The 18747-nt window shown below is 27.5% G+C and overlaps 1 protein-coding gene across 4 annotated transcripts in view; it reads left to right on the top strand.

Moving 5' to 3' along the window:
* The window catches only part of LOC126748959 (cytotoxic granule associated RNA binding protein TIA1), a 64224-nt gene that overhangs the window by 41296 nt on the left and 4181 nt on the right, over window positions 1-18747 (top strand). For all 4 annotated transcript variants that reach the window (XM_050458513.1, XM_050458512.1, XM_050458511.1 and 1 more), the window contains exons 2-7: window positions 6963-7050; window positions 9851-9926; window positions 9985-10087; window positions 16805-17109; window positions 17166-17344; window positions 17395-17539. In XM_050458513.1, the coding sequence (XP_050314470.1) occupies window positions 6963-7050; window positions 9851-9926; window positions 9985-10087; window positions 16805-17109; window positions 17166-17344; window positions 17395-17539 (896 nt within the window). The remainder of the gene's footprint in view (window positions 1-6962; window positions 7051-9850; window positions 9927-9984; window positions 10088-16804; window positions 17110-17165; window positions 17345-17394; window positions 17540-18747) is intronic.

Consider the following 18747-nt stretch of genomic DNA (forward strand, 5'->3'; position numbering starts at 1 on the left):
AAAATAGGACCTAAAATGATTTACGAAATGTCATCATAAGAAAGAACCGAGAACGTGAGTTAAAATATGTATTCGCTTAGGCAAAAAATTGACTCTCCTTTACCAAGCTGGTTAATGGAAAGGTTTACGGAAAATAAGGATAAAATAAATATTCAGCTTTTTTTTTTATTATCCACATGTGGAATTCGGCAATATAACGCAAAACGATTCGGTAAAGGACGTTTATTAACAAAAATCAGGAACTATTTAGAGCACTAGCATTTTGCAGATGTTTAAAATAACACAATTATGTTTGCAACGCCAAACGAAGATATTTAATGCTGTTGATATTAAACAAAAATTGTTTAAGCGAACATGTTGTTTAAACCAAAAAAGATGTCCGGTGCATTTAAACCGAATGAGACCCTCAATTCTAAACCTTTAAATAAAACGTTTAAATTTAATGCATAATTTTAATGGATACAATGTTTTTTTATTTAGATTTAAATGAAATTTTGATATTCCGGTAATTATATATTTGCTTGTTATCAGTACTTTTAAATAGGGGATTATTAATCCAGAAAATGTTTAGAAGTGAAAAATGTCTTAACAAACTAAAAATTTGTTGGTTTTTATACATAATTTCAATGGATATGATGCATTTTTATTTAGGCTGAAATGATGACAAGGTACATTTTGTAAAAATTTAATCTTGATTGAAAAATCTGGTATTTTTCATAACATTATAAACATTAATTTATACCTTACTTGTTTAAATGTGGTTGTGTTATAAATTACAATTTTAAACCATTTATCTGTAGGGTATTTAATAATTAAAAATTGCATTAAATTTTTTTCATTTAAATCTGTATTGAAAAAGTAAGAATTTGTTGTTTTATATGCATAATTCCAACTATTGCGATGCTTCTTTTTTTGGATTCGAACGAATTTTTTTGCATTCAAGTGTTACAAAGTGTTTAATAGTGACAAATTGCATTATTCTTTCAATTAAATCTCGATTAAAAAACTACAAATTTTGGTGGTTTTTATGCATAATTTTATTGGATACGATGCCTTTTTATTTAGGATTAAATGATTTTTTAGCATTCCGCTTATTAAATATTTATTTACTTAATATTACCAATTTTAAATAAAGGATTATTCTACAGGGTGTTTAATTAAGGTGCATTTTTTGAAAATTAAATATCGATTGAAAAACTGAAAATTTGATGTTCTTAAATATAGTTTTTTGATGATCTTAAATATAGTTTTAATTTAATCGACATCCCCTAAATTAACCTTAGCTTATAAATTGCAACTTTAAATAAGGGTATTTAATAGTACAAAAATTACATCTCTTTTTACGAATAAATTTCGATTGAAAAACTAAGAGTTTGGTAAATTTTTATGCGTAATTTGAATTAATACCATGCTCCTTTAATTCAGTTTAAATTAATTTTTGGTATTCCAGTAATTAAATATTTATTTGCTTATTATTAGAAATTTTAAATAAAGGATAAGACTACCGGATGTTTTATACAAATGCATTTTTTTTTAAATTTTAAGTGTCGAGTGGAAAACTGAAAATTTGATGTTTTTTATGCAGAATTCTAATTCATATATTTAATTGATTAATTTTTTTTCTATAAATTGCAAATTTAAATAAAGAATTTGTCTGCAGGGTGCTTAATAGTGAAAAATTGCCTTTTATATTTCGAATTAATCTTGATTGAAAAACTATGAATTTGATGCTTTTGTATATAATTCTAGTTATTGCGATACCCTTTATTTGGGTTTAAGTAAATTTTTGACATTCCAGTAAATACTATGTTTATTTTCTTATAAATAAAAATTTTAAATAAGGATTTATGCATAATTTTAATTAATACGATGCTTCTTTATTTAGGCTCAAATAAATTCCTAACAATCCAGTAATTAAATACGTATCTACTTATTATTATAAATTTGAAATAAAGAAATAATCTAAAAAGTGCTAAAAATTGCATTTTTTCTCGATAAAATTTCGATTGAAACAGTGAAAATTTGATGTTGACTTGCATAATTTTAACTATTACAATGCGCCTTTAATTAGGTTTAAATGATACCAATATTTGAGTAATTAATCCAGTAATTAAATATTTATTTATTTATTATTAGCACAATAGCCTAAACATAATCTTCCTTTACGATAATCTAATATGAATTATTATATAACGCTAAACGTCCTTTGGAAAATTTTTTAATTTTTTTTTTACAGCATATTCTATTACAAAGTGTACTCTTGTATGGACTTTATTCTTGTATTAACTTAGTCTTTCGTGGCTTTAGTTTCTCAATATTTATTTTTAATACCTTTTTTCTCTGTTAACAGAACATATTTTTTTGCCAGGTCTTGTAATATAATAGTTACTTCTGCTAATTTACCAAATATGTTTTACTTTATGATTATTTATTATCATTATTTGTTTTCAGGTAGGCTAGTAATAAGGGTTGAGTGGAAGAACTAAGTACTATTAAATATAAATTCTTCTGTTTTGATGTTTTTTTATGCATAATTTTAATGTATACGATACCCGTTTAATTAGTGTTTTCAAGAGAACTTACCGAATTTATTTATAATTACCGACTTGAAAGTCTAATATTGTCATTTATTAAATTTGCTTTTACGCCAAACGTGAGTGCTATAAGTGGCTAAAGATTAAAGATAAGTGACAACACGGCCCTTAAGAAAAATTAAAGTTGGAAAGGTGATGCCGCGCTTGCCAGCAAATTATTTTGTCTGAGAAATTATTACGCTGCAGCTTACTGAAAGTTTATTAAGGTCATTTAGGTTTAAACTTGTTTTATAAATTAACTTATTTAATATTAAGGGTTAAGTCTTTAAAAAAAAAGAAAGCTAATTTAATTTAATTTAGATAAATCATTTGTTGTATTCGCATTCATTCTGGGCTGTTTAATATATTGCATACATAAATTACAACTTGATTGTCTTTAAGTTATTTTATATTATTGTGAATTTAATAAATTTTTACAAACTATTAGGCCATTATGCTGTATTCGGTTTTTTTTAAATTCAATATTTTAAATGCTATTGCAATTAAATTAAATATTAACGTTTGTGTTTATATTTATTAAACATATTTCAATAGAATGTTGATTTGCACATTTTGTTGATTATAAATAATAAACAGTATTATTACATTTAATAAGGGTCTGAATTAGATATACTGATTGGACAATGCATGTGCTTTAAATATTTTATTTTTAATTAAACTATATATAAACACCCAAGCAATACATCATATATTATTACCGTTAAATATATTTTTATTCAATGATTTTTTACTAAATTTTTTATAAATCGTATTTGGTCAAGGTATATTTATTAAACTGTAGAATATACGTATATCATATACAATTTTTTTTACAAAAGGGAGAAAATTTCGGCATTTAAAACAATTTACACAGGATTTGCGCATCTAGTTTTTAAACTCGATTAAATATTTGATGAAATTTTTCCGAAAAATCACTATTTTTTATTCATATTATCCAATATAATAATACTGTTTTTATACTAAATATTTATGTATAAAATTATATCAAATTTAAATAAACAGTATTATGAAATTAAATATTAAATAAATATTTTCTTCAAAAATGTTGTTTTTCATCAACACAACCTTTGACCCCCCACCCACCCCAAACATTTTCCCAGTAAGAAATTTTTTTAAAAAATCACCGTTTTTTGTTCATAATATCCAATGTTACATAAATGTTTTTGTATTAAATATTTTTTAATATACATATATATAACTATATTAAATTAAATAAACCAACTTTGTTATTAGATTAGACATTAACGATGAATCAACTGTTAGTCATGCGTATTATTTTAGAAAACAATAATTTTTGAAAACAATCTCTTACTAATAAGTTGTGTGGGGTGGGTGGGGGGGGTAAGGGTACGGTTAATGAAAAACGATTTTTTTTGCAGAAAATAATTGCTGGAGAAGAAAAAGCTTTTTAGGAAAATTGTCGATGGATCTAGAATTTTTGTATCTACACTTTTCGCACATAACCTCAAGATTTTTTAGTAAAACGTAAAAAAAAACGCTATTTTATATCGCTATGAGAATTACAGTAGTTTATTTAGGATAATTCATTAGGTTTTGAAAAAAATCATTTTTTTTGGTTCTAGACAACTTTTCATTATCTAGGTTCAAAAAAACAGTTTTTTACCTTAATTACCAACAATATATAAAAGAAAAATAAAGGAACTTATCCTATTTTTTACAATTTTTTTCCAGGCAGTTGAGCCCTAGAATTTTCATTAGTTAACTACTTATGTAAAACTGAACTAAAATATTAATTAAACTTAACTACTCACTCTGACTCATCTTCAGCTATCATCAAATTAATTTTTTAAATTATTCCAAGCAGTTGAGTTCTAGAATTTTCATTAGTTACTTACACCTTCTGACTCATCCTCAGGTATTATCAAATTAATTTGTATTTAATCGAAGCAGTTGAGTAACTTTTTCTCACTTCAACTGCCTGGAAGAAATGAATAAACCTCTTTCTATTTTTATACATTTTTTTTTTCAGATAGTTGAGCCCTAGAATTTTCATTAATTAACTACCTTCTAACTTACCTTTAGGTGTCATCAAATGATTTTTTATTTATTTTAGGGAATTGAGCATTTTTTCTCACTTCAACCGCCTGGAAGAAACGAATGAACAATTTATTTCTATTTTTTAAATTTTTTTATAGGCAGTTAAGCTCTAGAATTTTCATTAGCAATTCTGACTCATATTCAGGTATTATCAAATTAATTTTTTATTTATTCCAGACAGTTGAGTATTCTTTTCTCACTTCAACTGCCTGAACGATAATTTTTTTCCAGAAATTCAATAGATTATATTTATGTTTTTACTTTTTTTTTAAATTTAATTTTTGTAATTAAGTTAATTCATTTAAGTAATTTGTTTACAATATAATTCATTTAAATTTGTGCCTTAATTTTTAATCAATCCATTTTTTTGCACTGAATTTTTCTTAATTTGTTTTTTATTTTACACAAGTTAAGTAATTCCGTAAACTGGGATATAAAAATTTTTGTTGTCAAGTGAACGTTTGTGGTTTCCATAGTTTCTGTTCAATTTGTCTTTTGCATTTAAATTTTTAATTTGTTATTTAACTATCTTTAATTTCAACATATAAATGATTAATATGAAATCATTTTGCACTTATATAAAATTGTTATACTATTTTTACTATAAGATCTAAATTAAACACAGACACATTTTCTATATAAAAATATCTAAAGAATTAGGCCCATACCTTTGATGATTAGTTACCTATTTTGAGAGAGAGGTAGAACAGGACATTATTAAAATTAATTGGTAATTAAGAACATATTTTATTATTTATTAATAAATTATATTAGAATTATGCTCTTGTTTTTTGACTTTTAAATTTTAACTATTTGAAAAGTAACCTTTGTATTTTTTTAAAATAGTTTATCAAAGTCAAACAAGTTTTAATTTTAAAAAATCTTTAATTCATTCTTCTAAGAAGCATCAAAAAAAGTTTTATATATATTATTTTATATATTTTGATAATGGTAGTAAATTTACCTATAGAAGCGATGGTTCAAATTAGACTTTATTATTCGATAAATAGGTATTAGATTTTTTTAACTTCAATAAAAAAAGTAATATATTAAACAGAAGAAACGAGCCTAGAGGTCAATAGATAAAACTTCGACTCTCTATTATACCTCAAGTAAATTATTGTATTTGAGAATTATTGAACTGATTGAGTGCATAAGACACTATTTTTTAAATTGATATTTACTGAAATAATGACCTAATATCTAATAAAATAGGGAACTTACTAAAAAATTAGGGGCTATAATCATTTTATTAAAATGCTCTTTTAAGCCGCCTTTTTGCATGTCATCTTATTCCAACCCATAGAAATAACGAATACCTCATTAAACAATTTGCGAAATGATAATTTTTTTTAAATCAAACTAACCCTCAAATGTATATAAAGGAACGATATATACCCTACTTAACCAGCGGAACGAAAAAAAAAACCATACGACATTAAACTCCAATAAAAGTCTTCAGACGGCACCGTCGTGCCCTAATAGCTTGTGACTTTAACATCCAGGTAAATAAATAGGTGGAAATAAAAATGCCATAAACCAAATCCTAAAATATGCCCCGGCATATATATATCTATATATATATAAGTACCACGCCAATGCAGCAGACCTTATGCGAGATACCGTAAAACGGTTTCGTATAAACTTCCTGCAAAGAAAAGTAATAACGGCCATAAAAACCGCTGAATCAGCAAGTGACAACTAACGACACCTATCGGAAACTCTAAGCGTTATTTATGCTAATAAAGTTTCGCTTTTTAATGACAAACATAAAGGTGCCCGCTAGAGGGCGGTTATTATAATAAAAGAGTTGCCATACCGCATTAAGTTATGCATAATTTCCAAACGCACATCATAATAATATTAAAGTGAGTTTCAAGGAATATGTTTAGCAATGCTTTGCTACAAACTCACTTTATAACGTGCTTTGGTGTCAAGTACATATAAACGACAAAGCTTGAAATCGGGCCTGAGGCCTAACAAAGCGAATGCAAAGCATCATCTGTAGCAGGTTAAGCGAAAGTGATGAGCTGTGTAAACGAAAATATACTTTACAACATTTCTGAATAAAAATCTCACTTAAGGTAAATTAGAAAAAAAAAACATATCCAGTTACGTGTATTACTTTAAAACGCTCCATAATTGCATGAAATTAATTGAAACCGTTGTCGATTTTACTCATGCAAACTTTTTGTCATTCTTTTAATTACTACGAATGAAGGTTGATTGCTGTTCTTTAATGGCGGCAAAACCTATATAAGCTTTAAAAATAATGAATTTATTATTGATTTTTTTTGTTATTTGTTTTAGAGCACCATCACATTTTCGTCGGAGATTTGAGCCCTGAAGTTGAAACTCAGACCCTCAGGGATGCTTTTGCTGCGTTTGGAGAAATATCGTAAGTGTAACACATTTTAATACAAACTTAGATTTGTGACAAGAAGATCTTGTAGAGTGATGAATTTGCGGTAATTTTTCTTACTTATAAATTATTGATTATAAAGGAAGTTCCTGATAGTCATCGTTTTTTAGTTTTGACTTTGATTTGAAAATTACATCAGCCATAAGGTTTTTTGTCACCCAATTCTAGGATTATTTTCTTACTAAATTTCTATAGCAACTTATCATGTTATTCCTTAAAGTATTAAGTGAAATTATATTAAGTTTTTACAGTATGTATGGTGCAGACCTTTCAGAGAGCACCACTAATACTTAAAAAACCATAAATGTCTTAACCATTATTATCCTAATTTAAGAACATGTTAAAACGTGCTAAATTTTATATTTTGTTTTGCTATATTTACAAAGTCACTAAAATATTCATATAAAAGCTTTCCCTTCTGTAACTGAGTCAACCAAGGGTCACTTAATGTAAAACGCATATTGCAACATTTAGTGTGGAATATGCTCGTGGAAATATCTTTAAACTACTTAAAATATTCTAATTTTTGTAATAAGTAACTGCAATTGGGATAATGAGATCTTTTGAGAAAATATAATTGGAAAAAAATTAGGAACCATTTAATTTAAATCCTTAAGACAATATATAGTGAGTACAAATTATTAGACTTAATCCTGTAATCCTCATATTCCATAATAGCTTTCTGGATGTATGGTATAGAACGATAATTAATTAGGTTTCAATTTATTGTGATACGTAACTAGTGTTCCAGACACTATTAATGAAATGAAACCATGATATAGGCAATAGGCGGAAAAGTGGCATTCTCATTTATATATCCCCATCTCAGTCTAAAAATTAGAAAAAGATGGGAATAAAGTGATATTTTTCTTGTATAATCGGACTAATTAATCCAGAAAAACACTATTTCCAGACGATCCAGATACTAATAATAAAATAAAATCATGATATAGGAAATAGGGGAAAAAGTTGCATTCTCATTTATAGTCTGACAATAAGAAGAGGATGGAAAAAAGGTGATATTTTTTTGGTAAAATAAAACCAATTATGTCTGAAAAACACTATTTTCAGACGATCCAGACACTATTAACAAAATGAAACCATGATATAGGAAATAGGGGAAAAAGTTGCATTCTCATTTATATATCCCTAACTCAGTCTGACAATAAAAAAAAATGGAAACAAAGTGATATTTTTCCTGTATAAATCGATCTCTTATATAAATGAGAACCATGAACAATAAAATTATTTAGAACGTGACTGAAAAAACTGGTAAAAAATCAACATTTTATTGATCAAAAATAAGTCTCAAAATTAATCAACGAATCATAACATAGCCAATTACTTGAATGGCTGTTTTAATTTAGGCCTAAATATGGCCGACAGTACTAAAACTCCTTCTCAACCCATTAAAATTATAAATACAAATCAAACTTCTATGCATCTTAAACCAACGAAACAATTAAATATATACACTTCCTGAAATTAAATAGCAAGAATGATATAACCTTGAAAGTCCTAAAAACGTTATATATGTATATTCTATGATACTTATACATATCATAAATCTTATATTTAAAAGTGAAACAGTTCCAAGTTGTTTTTCAATATCTTAAGTCTACCCAGTTTTTGAATTGGATAGTAAACAAGAGATGAACAATTTAAGACCTACAAGTGTGATCTCCAACATTGGAGAAATCTTTGAAAAATGCCTAAAGGATAAATTAGTAGTAGAGTTGATGACATGTATGAACCTGTTGAAGATGTGACCACCAATATAGACAAAAATAAAAAGCTACTTCTTGACCTATTAAAAGCCTTTGATAAGGTTTGATTGGATTTGTATTTTACCTGTATTATTATTAGTTTAAGAAATAAGTAATGTTTACTAAGGATTTATTTATAGTTAACTGTCAACACAGGCAAACACACAGAGATTTTACTGATTCTAATTTTTAAATTGATCCAATTTAGTACTGCCCTTTATATTTATTATTTTCAATTAATTTATAACCTGGAAATAGTAAATTTCGAATGATCTTCATCCAATTAAAAAGGGTAATAGATTGAGTGGTAGGAACGAAATCAATAAACCTCTAAGTGATTACCTTACTCTTCTTCATACAAATCGACGTTTTGTTATCCCTAATAATAATTCCTAATGTACGATACCGAATCCCCCCCTTATTTACATATAATATGCGTGACTTGAGGTTAAAAGAAAAAAAAACTGTTGGCTTTAACGTTCCCAATATTAAAACGCAAACTAAAGGTATGGAAAATTTGGGTGTTGACTGCCAATTAGTTGTTTTGATTATGCGGTCTTTTGCCTATTTTACGGCTTCCGACACGCCACCTTTTATTTGACAAATACATTTGTTAGTCTTCTAACCCCGTAATGTTGTTTTTCTTTTGTTTGGTTTTGTTTGTTTTGACTAGAAAGCCTTTTAAAGGAAATTCCCATACAAAAAAGACGTCCATCTCCATTTCAGTCATGAATAAATTTGAATAAGTCTTGCATTCTATGTATTCCTTAAAATATCTAACTGCAATACAGAAGAGACCCCATGCCCATTTAAGTTATGCATAAAAATCAATATCATAATATTTAAAAATGTTTTTTTTTTTCATTTATTACCAGTTTATTTTTTTGTGGTTTTATTAGAAGCTTTTCCACAAGACATATTTTCACCGGAAAGCTTCTTATTGATGTTTTCCCTTTCAATAAAATATTTACTGATGGTTTTATTATATTTATATTTTCTTTACCATATAGAGACTGCCGCGTTGTTAGGGACCCACAGACATTAAAATCAAAAGGATATGGATTTGTTTCGTTTATCAAAAAGGGCGTAAGTTTTATTATTTTTTTAATATATAGAGTGTTTTTTATATATGTTTGAAATTTAGGAAGCAGAAAGTGCAATAGCTGGAATGAATGGCCAATGGCTAGGTAATCGGAGTATTAGAACCAATTGGGCAACTAGAAAACCTCCTACTGCTAAAAACGAAGGTAAGAACTACATTTTTTTGTTGAAAAAATTTCCTTATATGTTTTTTTTACTAAAGGGTTGTTTTTGAGGGTTAAAACCACGTTAAAATAGAAAAACATCAGTGAGATTTTCTGTATGGCAACAGATAATCTTGTTTTCACTTAAAAATGTTTTTGTAGGGTAATGGATTGCTTACCTTTAAAAAACGGTTTATTGGTACAAAAATAGTTTTTACCTGAAAATCTCGGAACGTTATATCTTTGAGTAAATACTATATGTAAGAATCTAAAGAAGTACAAAATCACGCCATATCATAACATTTAATCCATCCTTAACTTGCGTGAAAAAAAAATTAATAATATATTTAACGTTTGTAAAGTGAACTATTTATGTGAAATCGAATAAAAATTCCAATATTTTCCTGAAAGGTACAAAATGTCTGATTTCCAAAATGCTTGTAATATAAAAAGTTTTTGAAGTACAAAAATAAGTCATAATATGCATCTCAGATTGTTACATCTTTAGGTTAATACATAAGTAAGAATCTAAAAAAATAATGAAAATATCTCAAAAATTGTAAAATTTGACAAAAGGAAACTAGAATCCTATAGCTAAGTGAATTTTTCAGTTCCAAAATCACGCTACACCATAACGTTTTGTACATTTAATTTATGCTTAGAGATTGCGTGAAAAAGTTTTAAAAACATCTTAAAGGGTTGCAGAGATACTGAGAAATATATGTATAAAATCGTAAAAGTTCAATGTTTTCCTGAAAAATTCAAATTGTCTAAATTACAAAAACGCTTGTAATTTAAAAAAATGTTGAGATACAAAAGTCGTTAATACCTCAAAATATGCATCTCGAAATATTACATCTTTCAGTAGATCCCATATGTGAGAATCTAAAAAAGTATAGAAAAAATATCAAAAAATGTATAATTTGACAAAAAAAAACTGGAACCCTATAGCTAAGCAAATTTTCCAGTTATAAAATCATGCTATATGGTAATATTTCGTACATTTAACTCATTTTTAGACATTGCATATAAATTGCGTAAAAAGATTTTAAGAATATCTTAAAGGGTTGCAGAGATAAAGTGAAATATGTGTGTGAAATCGTAAAATTCAATGTTTTCCTGAAAAGTTTAAATTGTCTGATTTACAAAAACGCATGTAATTTAAAAAATGTTTAATGTACAAAAATCGTTAATCCGTCAAAATATGCACCCCAAAGCCCTATATCTTTCATTAAATCGCATATATAAGTATCTAAAAAAGTATCAAAAATATCTCAAAAAAATGTAAAATTTGACCAAAAAAAAACCGAGGGCTTATGGTTAAGCAAATTTTTCAGTTATAAAATTATGCTTTATCATAACGTTTTATCCACTTAACCTATCCTTAGATATTGCTATTAAATTGCGTGAAAAATTAAAAAAAAATATCTTTAACGGTTGCAAAGATACAGTGAAATATGTGTGTGAAATCGTAAAATTTCAATGTTTTCCTGAAAAGTTTAAAATGTCTGATTTACAAAAACGCTTGTAATTTAGAAAGTTTTTGAAGTAAAAAAATTGTTAATACTTCAAAATGTGCATCTCGGAATATTACATCTTTGAGTTGATACCATATGTGAGAATCTAAAAAAGTATAGAAAAAAAATTAAAAAAAGTATAATTTGACAAAAAAAAACTGGAAGCCTGTACCTAAGCAATTTCAGTTATATAATCATGGTATATCGTACAATATATTCATCTTTAGGCATTGCTATTAAATTATGTCATTTTTTTTTTCAATATCATTAACGGTTGCAGAGATACAATGAAATATGTTTGTGTGTAGAATCTTTAATTTCATTGTCTTCCTGAAAACTTCAAAATGATTTACAAAAATGCTTGTAACTTAAAAAGTTTTTGAAGTATAAAAATCGGTAATACCTCAAAATATGTATCTCAGAAGGTAACACTCTCGTGTTGAAACCAAATGTGAGACTTTACAAAAGTGTCGAAAATATCTTAAAAAATGTAAAATTTGACAAAAAAAACCCAGTCTATGGCTATGCAAATTTTTCAGTGACAAAATCACGCTATATTAGAACATTTAATCCATCTTTAGATTTTATTATTAAATTGCATGAATAAATCTTGAACGGTTGCAGAGATACCGTGAAATATGTGTGTCAAATCGTAACATTTCTATATTTTCCTAAAAAGTTCAAATTGTCTGATTTACGAAAACGCTTGTAATTTAAAAAGTTTTTAAGGTAAAAAAATCGTTAATACTTCAAAATGTGCATCTCGGAACGTTACATTTTTGAGTGAAACCTAAATGTACGAGTTTAAAAAAAATTGACAAAAACTGGAAATAAATTTGCATTGTGGTTTTAAGACCAACCCTAAACCTCTCTAAAAAAGGCATAAAAGTTATCAAAAGTCAAATGAAATTAAGGTGAAATTTTAATGTCACGTTCAGACAGGTAGCACAACAACTCAATTAGAGTTGCTGGACCTTTCTGTACAACCTTCCTAGGTAGAAAATTTATAGCGGTCTGTAAACACAGTGCAAGCGAATGTTCTATGGTCCGAGGAATTACCCTTAGGATTCTTGATGTAGGTAATGTTACAAAATTCATGTCCCCTAGGAATTTCCTGCTACAAAACTTTTACGCAATTTCAGCGGAATAATGCCAAAGCCAGGTGGTTCACAAAGCACGGATCTGGGGCAGGTTTTAAAAATTTTACTTCTTTTTTTTTTGCGGTTTAAAAAAAAATTCTTGAAAACCTATTTGATCCTTTGCGTGCGGTGAAATTAATTTTCTCATTTTTGAGTTATGCATTTACATCGTTTGAGGATTAAAGCTATAGTTGAACCTGATGCAATGATAAATATTAAAATATTTTTTTTTCATAAATTTTCAACCCTCTACTCTAGCCTTATAAGAAAGAATTATTAAAGTATAGATCTATAAGTCTCCAAAAAGTATTTTTTTCCAAATTTGATTTGTTGTTATAACTTGTATAATAAAATAAAAGCAAAAATATTTTCGAATATTGTTTAAATTTTTTTTTTCAAATATAGTCTTCAACGTGGCCGGTACTCAAACTTTTTTTTAAATATCTGAAAAATCCTTACAAATTCTTTCACATTTATAGCCTAGACAAGACCTACCTCTTTCTCTCATTTATTGCTGTAAACTAAGATAATTCTTAGTAGGTATTGGAAATATATAATTTTTGAGAAAAACATAAATGAGATTTTTTATATAACTGAAGAAACTAGCATTAGAAGATGAGAAAAAATGTAGTGAGAAAATGCTCATGAGAGTCCATCACATATGTTCATCCTTGTTGCACTAATTGTGAAAGCTGAAATGCAAAGTCGCCTATGGAGGGTTGACATATGCCAACTGTTCTTGAATAACCGGCATTGATGATTGATAAAATTGCTTTAAATATGCATTGAAAAATTAGTTGTTAAATTAGTGAAAAAATGGTTGTTAGTGATATTCAGGATTTGTATTTTTTTATCGCATAAATCTTAGTCTAAAATTATTTAATTTCCATTAGGTTATTGTGAAAAGTAGCCATTTTTAAACATTCATTTATGGCATAAAAAATGGTTTTTGGCAACTTCCACTTAAATATTCAGAAAATACAAAGTTTTTTTTTAATTTAAATCTTTTCAAGGATCATTTTAATGAATTTCCAAATCGGTTTTATAAGTATTTGTTACATATTATTCGGGAACAGTCGGCCGGTGTCCACCGCCCATAGGCACTCAAGTAGCTCCTCTCTTACAATGAGTGGAACAAGGACGATCATATGTGGTTACCCGTCAAAATGATGATATATCCTAACTGGTCTGCGATTTTTTTTATTAAGTGGGACTTTTTAGTAAATAGGGTGATTTTTTTTTTATTTAAATATAAAGATATTTTAAAATGTATTTGCACGAGTGTATAGATTTTTTTTTTGTGAATTCGATTACCTGGAAAACGTAAAAAAAATATTTCCGATTTGTGGAAAACACAAAAGCCGGGAACAAAAATTACTTCTACGAATTTCTCCCAAAAGCCTGGAAATGATGAAATATTTGGGAAATGGAGAGAAATGCTGGATAAAAATCTTTTTTTAATTTAATTTTTACGATATTAAAATTTTAACCCATTTTCCAGGCATTTGAGACAATGGGATTTCAAGTTAAGGGTACTAAAAAAATCCCAACCTTGAATAGTAAAGTCACATTTTGGCCTCTAACTTGAAAACTGTTACTTTCATTGAAAAGGTGTATACATCAAACTTAAATATTGAAAAGTACTTTTGATTTTTTTTTAAATTTTGATGGATTTTGAATAAATCTAATTATCTCTGAATTCAAGGCTACGAAAAAAACCCAACCTTGACTAGTAAAGTCACGTTTTGGCCTTTAACTTGGAAAATATTTTTTTAATGGAAAAAATCGGTTTCCAAGTCAAGGATGCTGAAAAAAAACTGAACCTTGAATAGTAATGTCACATTTTAGCCTCTAACTTAAAAACTGTTAGTTTAATTGAAAAAGTGTATACATCAAAGTTATATACTGAAAAATTTACTATTGAAAAGTGTTCTTGAATTTTTTTCTAAATTTTGATAGATTTTGAGAAAATCGTCTTTCAAGTCAAGACTACCAAAAAAACCCAATCTTGACTAGTAAAGTCACATTATGACCTTTAACTTGAAAGATATTAATTGAATGGAAAAAATTTATTTATTAACGTTGAATAATGAGAGATTTACTATCAAAAATTATTTTCGAAATTTGCTAGTTTTTGAAAAAATCGGTTTTCAAGTCAAGGATCCTGGAGAAAAAACTGAACCTTGAATAGTAATGTCACATTTTGGCCTCTAACTTAAAAACTGTTACTTCAATGGAAAAAGTGTATACATCAAAGCTGTATATTGGAAAATTTACTATTGAAAATTATTCTTGAAATTCTTTCGAAATTTTAATAGATTTTGAGAAAATTGGCTCTCAAGTCAGGGAGACGAAAAAAACCCAACCTTGACTAGTAAAGTCACGTTTTGGTCTTTAACGTGAAAAATATTACTTTCATAGAAAAAATTTATTTATTAAAGTAGAATTATGAGAAATTTACTATCAAAAATTATTTTCGAAATTTGCTAGTTTTTGAAAAAATCGGTTTCCAAGTCAAGGATGCTGAAAAAAAACTGAACCTTGAATAGTAATGTCATATTTTAGCCTCTAACTTAAAAACTGTTAGTTTAATTGAAAAAGTGTATACATCAAAGTTATATATTGGAAAATTTACTATTGAAAAGTGTTCTTGATATTTTTTCGAAATTTTGTTAGATTTTGAGAAAATTGGCTCTCAAGTCAAGGCTACGAAAAAACCCACCTTTGACTAGTAAAGTCACATTTTGCCCCTTAACTTTAAAACTCTTACTTTAGTGGAAAAAGTGTATATACTAAAATTATGTAATGAAAAATTGACTATTAAAAAGTATTCTTTGAATTTATTCGAAGTTTTTGGGAAAATTAGTTTATAAGTCAAGGGTACTGAGGAAAACCCAAACTTGACTAAAAAAGCAACATTTTAACCTCTAACTTAAATACTCTTACTTTAATTGAAAACTTGACGTAACCGACTGAAGAAAATATATACCAGTCCGCCCAACTAAGCTCTCGGGTGCGCAAAACAATGTATTAACTTGCAATTACAAATATTAGTAAAAAGCTAAAAAGAATGATAGCGTTTCTCCTAGTTTTTTTTAAATAGTTCTATTTTGTGATTATTTTAGTTAAATTAGTCTTATAAGTGGAGTTTTCCATAGAGTGAATTTTATTTTTCTATGTTGTGATTATTATTTTTATTAGGTCCATATAAAGTCCAAACTTTAATTGCCTTGGAGAAATCAAAAATGTATATTTGCAGACAATTTATGAGATTTTCCAAGGCATACTGCTTGGACTACATGCAAGGAAATTGGCTTTCATTGCTTGGAAATTTTTTTTTTTTAATTCACCCAATCTTTCTACCTGTTTTTACCTTAAAATTAGTTGTGATAGACTTTAGCTGAATTACCAATAAATCCATACCATTTTTTACTCTAGTCAAACTCAAATTGCACATTAACGTGCGGCATATTACTGATTACTGACTACTGATTTATTTGGTCTTTTGATACTACATATACAATAGAATAAGATAAGTCAGGAGAAAAAAACTGATAATCCTAATTTATTTATTTAAAACAGTAAAACTATTCTCAAAAAATTTAATTGCACACATATAAAACTTAGAAACTATAATAGCCACAAAAATACTAACAATCAGTACAAACATTGACTAGGCAGAAGTGACGTTCAGCATGTTGCTAAATTCGTTGATTTCATAGATGCCAGAACTTTTAATAAGCCGTTTATAATAAGACCGCTTTTAATAAGACATTATATTTATTAAAATTACTTATTTTGGAGAAATATTCTTAAATTTTAAACATGTATAACAATAATTTAAATATATAAATTCCGGGCATTGTTAAAATATTATATGTTTTAAATGTTTCGCTAATATTTTTAATTGTATTTTCCCTCTCAGCGGCCAGCAAATATCAGCTGAAACATTGCTGCTGTAATAACTATGGATTTCAATCACTTCCTGTCAAAGATATTAATAAAAAATAAACTGGCAATATCAATAAAATCTTTTATCCTAATCTCAAGACATTTTTTTACAGCAAAACCGCTTACTTTTGACGAGGTTTATAATCAAAGCAGCCCAACCAACTGCACAGTTTACTGCGGAGGAATCACGAACGGTTTAACTGAAGAATTAATGCAAAAAACCTTTGCCCCATTTGGAACCATCCAAGAAATCCGAGTATTCAAGGAGAAAGGTTACGCCTTCGTTAGATTTTCCACTAAAGAATCAGCCACTCATGCCATTGTCGCCGTACATAACACCGAAATCAATGGACAGATCGTCAAATGCTCTTGGGGGAAGGAATCTGGAGATCCTAATAATGTTCCAGTTGCAAGCCAGGTATTATTATATCATGACACTTTTTTTAATCAAAAGTCTAAAATATCCAAATTTAGGCTATAACTGGAACAACTTTCCCATATGGAACATATGGACAGCAGCTCGGATACTGGTATCCCCAAAGCTATCCTGCTGCCAGTACATCTCAAATGCCCACAGGACAATTCATCGGAGGGATGCAAGGGTATGCTTATGGCCCTATTGGTGGATATCAATCACCTTCTTATGCGATGGGGTAAGCGTATTAAATGTTAAATATTTGTATAATATTAATGGAATTTTCAGAATGGGTCTGCAGGTGCCAGCTGCCGCCACATCCTGGCAAAGCATTCCAGCACCATCTCAAATTCCAGCTACTCCACAACAAATTGCCACGCCCACTACTACATTGCAGCAGCCGGGAATTGTGTTTCCCATTCAGCAGTATCAAGTAAGTTGTAATTTTTGCATGAAGGCATTCTGTTGCTTAAGTTGTTCATGAACTGCAGTAATTTTTTCTTTTTGATTTAACCCTTAACTGGTGAAGGAATGGTGTTATATAATGTTATATTTTAACAAAACAGCACCGCTAATTTGCATGTATTAATTATTCAACAAAAAAAAATTTGTTTTGAAGATTGAAATCCATACGTACAAAAAAATTACAATTTTTATTTAATTTAACATGAATTTAACATAAATTCTACAGGAAATCTGTAGAATTTATTTTAGAATTCTCAAATAAACAAAATAATGGTAAACATAATTATTCTAGTTCTTTTTTAGGAAATGTGTACGTAATTCTCGGGAACATTGCAAGCTAACTGCTTTCTGACAATAAGTACATAAATATGAATTCTCTCCTTAATTTTAATGGACATATCATGCATATTTTCATATTTCGAATTATTCCTAAATGTAAAGAAACCATCTTACCTACTAAATTTTTAATAAACTGAAATCGGCTCCAATTATTTTCCGGTAAAGAAGTAAAATTGTGAAACTTTTAGAAAAAAAGGTATTTTCCTCAAAAAACGTTGTTTTTCTTATTACTTTATATATTTAAAAAAAAATGCTGAAATAGATAGTCAGTCAAATTATTCCAGGAATATGTGTACCAATTTTCAAAAGTTTATTTTGGCTAATTTTGGAGTTATGGGCATTTTGCGAAATTTAAACAAAAATAACTTTCCTTAAAAAAAAATTCTCATCACTTTATATATTTTTTAAGGAAAGCTAAAATAGGTATCAAGTCAAATTCCAAAATTATGTGTATCAATTTTCAAATTTTTTTTTTTTAATAGGTTCTGAAATATGGGCATTTTCTGAAATTTTTTGAAAAAAAATAACTAACCTCAAAAAAAATTGTTTTCTCAGTACTCTATACATTTATCAAAAAACAATTATTCCAGAAATATGTGTACTAATTTTCAACATTTTATTTTAGCAAATTTTTGAGTTATGGGCATTTTGTGAAGTTTTTAGAGGAAAACATTACTGACCTCAAAAAAATTGTTTTCCCATTACTTTATATATATTTCAAAAAATGCTAAAATAGATATCTAGTCGAATTACTCCAAGAATATGTGTACCAATTTTCCAAATTTAATTTTTGTTTATTTTTAAGTTATGGGCATTTTGTGAAATGTTTATGAAAAA

This window comes from Anthonomus grandis, chromosome 22 (assembly GCF_022605725.1).
Source record: "Anthonomus grandis grandis chromosome 22, icAntGran1.3, whole genome shotgun sequence".
Taxonomy (NCBI): Eukaryota; Metazoa; Arthropoda; class Insecta; order Coleoptera; family Curculionidae; genus Anthonomus; species Anthonomus grandis.